General features: G+C 53.2%; 1 protein-coding gene across 1 annotated transcript; it reads right to left on the minus strand.

Moving 5' to 3' along the window:
* Positions 1-233: 233 nt before the first annotated feature.
* Positions 234-5,548, minus strand: LOC142821477 (zinc finger protein RFP-like). Its single transcript, XM_075912477.1, has 3 exons — positions 5,299-5,548; positions 2,662-2,721; positions 234-1,772 (listed from the first exon to the last, which is right to left on the minus strand). Exons 1-3 carry the CDS (start codon positions 5,546-5,548, stop codon positions 1,246-1,248), a joined length of 837 nt encoding a protein of 278 aa, XP_075768592.1. The 3' UTR covers positions 234-1,245.
* Positions 5,549-6,497: the final 949 nt, after the last annotated feature.

Here is a 6,497-nt window from a genome sequence, read left to right on the forward strand (position 1 = left end):
CGGCTGTTCTGTCCCTGCCCAACCCCCACCTCCGCCTGTCCCCAGCCCAGCTGTTAGTTCTGTCCCTGCCCAACCCGCATCTCTGCCTGTCCCCAGCCCGGCTGTTAGTTCTGTCCCAGCCCAACCCCCACTCTGCCTGTCCCCAGCCCAGCTGTTAGTTCTGTCCCTGCTCAGCCCCCACCTCTGCCTGTCCCCAGCCCAGCTGTTAGTTCTGTCCCTGCTCAGCCCCCACCTCCGCCTGTCCCCAGCCCGGCTGTTCTGTCCCTGCCTAGCCCTCACATCTGCTCCTGCTGCAGCCCCAGGGGTTATTCCTCCTCCCATACCTGGGGCTGGAGGGAGGGACTACTTTTTTGTTTTGGAACCCAACAGCAGGCCATGTGTTGAGCCCCGCTGAGGGCCGCAAACAAAGAGGCTGCCCACGGACTTTGTGTTGAGTAGCCCTGCTCTAGAAGATACATGCTAGGGTGTATGCGGCTACAGAAGCCCATTTGCCATCCCCAAGGAGCTGTTCCCCCTCCCCACTATGAGTGCATCTACACTACAGAGTTTTGAAAAACAGCCATTTTTCCAACACACCTTGAGTTATGTCCACACTACAAGCATGTTCTTCTGTAAGAAAATTGAAAGAACGGAGGGGTTTTTCCAGCACTGGTAATCCTCATTCTATGAAGAAGCCTTTTTCCAGAAGAGCTCTTTTGGAAAAAGGCACGTGTGGACAGAGAAGAGGGAGTTCTTTCAAAAGAAGAAGGAAGAGGAAAAAGCACAGGTTCCCCAGTGGCCACTCCATCCATAGCAATCACTGCTTACATGCAAGATAGAGTCCATTCAGTGTAGATGCTATCGGTCAAAAAAGCAGATGCGCTTTTGCAGTGTGGACACTCTCCTGCACAAGCAGTTTTTGCAAAAGATCTCTTTCGAATGAAGCTTCTTGCACAAGAAGCCTGCAGTGTAGATGAAGCCTATGTCCCAGTGACACAGTCTGACCTCAAATCCCAGAGTCCCCCAGACCATAGAGAACAGTGGCAAACAGGCTGCACAATCTGTGGGGCCATGAGACTGGCGTCTCTGCCTCACTCATTCAGTGCTCTCTGGGGTTGGACTGTCCAGAGGCTGCACAGAGCTGAGGCTAGAAACAACATCAGGGTTACAGATAGAAAATGCACAGGCAGACTAGGGGATATGAATCTAAGGAGGCTGGTCACAGGGTCCCTAATGCATGTTCTGCACCCACCCACCTGGGATGTCTCAGGGATACAGTCTGAACCAGGGTCCTGGCCCCACCCAGAGCCAGGGTCGGATTCTCTCCCCAGGGAGGGAGTCTGGCAGGAAAGTGAAGATTGGGGCCTTGGCATCAGCATCAATAAATGTCACCTGCCATCGGTCACAGTCCAGACAAACGCGGATCCTGCTGGGGAGAGGGTCCCAGCAAAGGCTGACCAGAGGGACAGTGAGATGCCCTCGCACACACCACAACTTGTCCCCACACCTCTCCACAGCCCAGATCCCCCCCTCAGGGATACGACTGATCCCTCCCTTCCTGCTCACAGACTCTCTGGCCACCCCCACAGCCCAGTATCGCCCATCCCCCACCTCCACCCTCCAGCAATGTCTCCCCAACGTGAATCCTTCATGACCCAGCACACATTTCTCAGAGTCAAATCTCTCCGGGTTGTCGGGCAGTCGCTGCCGTGTAGGTTCCCATCTCACACGTTTCCCATCCTCAGACAGGACGAGCTGGGGATGAGCCGTGTCTGGATCCAGAGTCACAGTCACTGGAGAGAGAATCAGGGCGTGAGGGGCAGAGCTCAGTCCTGGGGGTGCTGGGGCCATTTCTTACCCTCCCCAGCAGCCCTGTTGTGGCTGGGACAGGCCTGGGCCCCAGGGAGCTGCCTCTGCCCTGGGCCCTGAGACTGAGCCGAGCTGTCACTGCAGCGCCTCAGCCTGGGCAATTGGACCCGCTTCATCAGCTTCTCATTTGTGTGCAGAGGCTGCAGCCTCCTGCCCCCCAGCTCAGGCTGCTCCACCCCCAGGGCCAGGCCCAGAGCAGGAGGGTTCGGGGGAAGTGGGGGCAGAGGAGGCAGGTTCCAGCTTTAACCCCCAGAGGGAAACTCCCTCCCCTGCTGCAGCCTCCACCCCCCACCCAGGGCACAGAGGGGAGGGGGCAGCGCGGGGGAAAAGCCGCCTCACCCCAGAGAGCAGGGCCTGGGCATTAGTCACCCCAGGGCAGTGGAGGGTTCAGGGCTCCTCAGGGCAGCCGGGCTCAATGGGGGAAGCCCAACTCTGGCTTCTGGCCTGGCCTGGGGCAGGGCTCTGGGGAAGGGGATCTGTGGCAGGATCACGGGGAGGGGCCAGCACAGGGCAGAGGCTGGTGCCCAAGGAGAGGCTGCGCTGATCAGCTGCCCCGACACAAAGCGCAGCCCCTGCATGCAAAGCCCCCTGTCTGCAAACTGCGCCCATAGTGAGAAGTGGGGGGTCCGACCATCCCATTGCTTAAAGGGGGGCAGGACACAACCCCTCGTCCTTCTGATCCACTGCCCCTGGGGCTCCTCACCGCTCAGTGGGCAGGTTTGGGGCTCTGCCTGTCGTGGTCGCTGGGGGTTTGGTTGGTGACTTGAGCTACAAGCTCAGGAAAATATTTTCAGTCTCCATTTGAAACCTCACCCTGTCTGAAAGCTTCCAGGGACTTTCCTCCTGCTCCTTCCAGTGCAGAGGGCAGCGTGTCTGGTGGGGGAAGGGAGAAGAAAAGTGAGATTTCAGGAGTCCATATTGCCCACGACATCCCCAATCCTAACACCCAGACCTGGGTTTTCATTACAGCAGAGACACACTTGGGGCCATCTACACTGCAGAGAAGATAGAGGTTTCTGCTGTCAATCACCCAGGGTTCGAATTAGCGGTCGAGTTAAAACAGTTAATCGAACAGAGGGGCATTTCTGTAGATGCTGGTAGACCTACTTGCAGAAGGTGTAAGGGAAGTGGGAGGGAGAGTGCTCTTCCCTCCACTGCCTGCAATGTGAACAGCTCCAAAAGGATGTGGGGATGACAGTGGATGAGAAGCTGGATATGAGTCAACAGGGTGGCCTTGTAGCCAAGAAGGCAAATGGCATATTAGAATGCAATAGGAGGAGCATTGCCAGCAGATCTAGAGATGTGATTATTCCCCTTTATTTGGCACTAATGAGGCCACATCTGGAGTATTGTGTCCAGTTCTGGGGCCCCCACTAGAAAAAGGATGTGGATGCATTGGAGAGGGTCCAGCAGAGGGCAACCAGAATAATGAGGGGGTTGGAGCACTTGTCCTACGAGGAGAAGCTGAGGGATTTGGACTTATTCAGTCTGCTCACAATGGTGTCTTGACAGAATCCTTCAGCGTACTCTGAGGAGTGCGACAAGGGTGCCTGTTGTCACCTTTCCTGTTCTTGATCACAATGCACTGGATTATGAGCAGGACAACAGATGGCCATCAGCGGGGCATTCAGTGGACACCTTTCATACATCTAGAGGACGTTGATTTTGCTGATGATGTCGCCCTCCTTTCACACCAACATGAAAACATGGAGGAAAAGGTTGCAACACTAAACAAAACTGCCTTAATGATTGGACTGAGCATTAACAAGGGAAAGACCAAGACAACGAGGATGAACCAATCCAGCAACAATATCATCACACTGGGAGGGGATGACTTGGAAGATGTGGAACCTACTTGGGGAGTATTATGGGCAGAGATGGAGGAACAGACAAGGATATCAATGCTAGGATAAGGAAAGCAGCAGCTGCATTTAAAACTCTTTGTCCCATAAGGAGCTCACAAATAATATCTGCAAAGACTCAACTGCAGGTCTTCAAAACAAATGTGAAGAGTGTGCTCTTGTATGGATGCGAGGCCGGGCGTACTAACAAGACTTCAAATCACAAGCTACAGACATTCCTACACAGGTGCCTGAGGTACATCCTTCGCATCAAATGGCAAGACTTTGTCCCAAATGAGGAGCTCAGGAACAGAGCAGGACAATAAACACTTGAAGTTTAAATCAAGAGAAGAAAGTGGGGATGGGTAGGCCACACACTCAGTAAACCACCATCCAGCATAGCCTGTCAAACTCTCACATGGAACCCGCAAGGAAAATGCAAAAGAGAAGACCTCAGATAACGTGGACAAGATCTACTGAGACTGAAGGACGACAACTGGGGTACTCCTGGAGTCACCTAGAAGTTTTGTCTCAAGACACAGTGAGGTGGAGACTTGTAGATGACCTATGCTCCACTTGGAGTACAAACGTTTAAGAAGAAGAAATCTGCAGAAGAGAATAGTGAGGGGGAATTCGATAGCAGCCTTCAACTTCCTGAAGGGAAGATCCAAAGAGGATGGAGAGAGGCTGTTCTCAGTAGTGACAGATGGCAGAACAAGGAGCAATGGTCTCAAGTTGCAGTGGGGGAGGTCTAGGATGGATATTAGGAAAAACTATTATCTTAGGAGGGAGGTGAAGCACTGGGATGAGTTCCCTAGGGAGATGGTGGAATCTCCATCCCTAGAGATTTTTAAGTCTTGGCTTGACAAAACCCTGGCTAGGAAGATTTAACTGGGGTTGGTCCTGCTTTCGGCAGGTAGCTGGACTCAATGATCTCCTGAGGTCACTTCCGGCCCTATGATTCTATGGTTCTAAAAGCTGAATTAAGCTACTTGGACTTCAGCTAGGCATTAATGCAATTAAAAAGTCCTGAAGCCTCCTACTTTCTGTCTCACTCAGGCCTCTCCCAGCAAAAGAACCTACGTCCCTGCAGCTTCACAGCCAGCCCAGGGCAATCTGTGAAGAGATTCGCTTTCTCCTCAACAACCCCTCCCCGACTGCAGACTCCACTGGGTTTGGCTCATTCACTTCCTGACATTTGTCACAGCCTAGGCCCTGATCCAGCCAAGACTTTGGCGTCAAAGTAACTTCACCTGCTTGGGTCCCTTTGACAAGAGCGGGAGGTTCAGAGTTTGCGAACTCCTGGCTCTACCTGTGAGCCGTGGGGTCTGTGTACTCAGCATCTCTACAGAGAGCAACACGGAGCTGGGTGCCTTTCTGTCTGTGAATTGGCCATTTTGTGCTCTGTCAGTGCAATTACAAAGTGGCTTTTGGGACAAATAAGGTTCAATTAATCCACCTGAGTTTCTGGGACAGAAAGTGGGCACCATTCTGACCCCATAATCCAACAGAAGCTTCATCAAATTAGGAACCAAATGACCATCAATGGTCTCTTTCTATGGCCTCAGATGTTTCGCTCACTCTCCCCTTCCCCATCCCTTCTAGGTACCTGTGAACTCCCTCAGAGTCTGGGAGAAACCCCTGACTTGTTCTTCCAGTTCAGTGTCAGTCTGGAGCCTCCCAGTCTCCTCGTCCAGCTTCTTCAGCTGGGCCAGCAGGAGTCGCTCTTGTTCCTCCAAGAACTGCCGCAGCTGCTGAAACTCGGCCACAATCTTCTGCCTTTCGGCTTGTGTCTGTTTCTGTGTGAAAACAGGGAAAGGGCTGGTCGGGGACATGAATGGAGTCCAGGGCCCTTTCATGGGGCGCTGAGTGCGCAGCAGGGAGAACTTGGCAAACCCACAGATTTCTGACACTTGACTCCACCCTATGGGTACTAAGCTGAGGCATCACTGTTTCCCCTTTGTCCCCTGTGTCCCTCTGAAAGGGATGTTTCCATGTCTGTCAGTGGCAGAGGATTGCTGGGAAAGCCACCAGGGCTGGACATTAACTCATCCCCTGCCATGGAAGTTCAGGGCCTATCCACACCCAAGATCATGGAGAAACTCAGGATGCTAACTAGTGGTTAATTGTCTAGTCGAGTAGTCGATGGAATTTCCATCGACTTCTCGATTAGTCGATAGGCACTTCTGCATTCCTCCTGTTAAATATAAAAGAGCTCCCGCTGGGGTTCTAGTACATTTCAAAGGAGGAATGCAGAATTCCGCATGCAGCCCAGGGCAGGTGGGAAGTCCTGCTGACTCCGGGCTGCAGGTGGGTGCCAGCTTTGAAATGCACAAGAGTCCCCAGCAGGAGTCAGAGTCCCCTGCTGATCCCGGGCTCCATGCTGCGCTGCTGCTTTGAAATGCCACGTGGAACACGGGATCAGCTGGGGAGTCCCCGGCTGACCCCGGGCTCCACAAGCACAGAGATGCAGAGCTGAACCTGGAATCAGCTGTGCAGCGCTGCCACTTTGAAACACCGAGCCAGGGATGAGCTCAGCGGTGCTGCCCCTTTGAACGGTGCCTTGGCATTTCAAAGCAACAGTGTCACACAACTGATCCCAGGCCCAGCTGTGCATCGCTGCTGCTTTCAAGTACCTCCTTTTCCCCCTCCACTTTGCTGCTCTATCTGCTGTCTACATGGCTCCTTTTTGCGCAAAAGCCTCTTGATCAAAAGCAGATGCTATTTACTGATGCAAATGAAGCACGGCGATATTCCACACTGTGCTGCATTTGCATAAGCTTTTCTGGAAGAAGGCTACAGTGTAGC

This window comes from Pelodiscus sinensis, chromosome 31, assembly GCF_049634645.1.
Source record: "Pelodiscus sinensis isolate JC-2024 chromosome 31, ASM4963464v1, whole genome shotgun sequence".
NCBI lineage: Eukaryota > Metazoa > Chordata > Testudines > Trionychidae > Pelodiscus > Pelodiscus sinensis.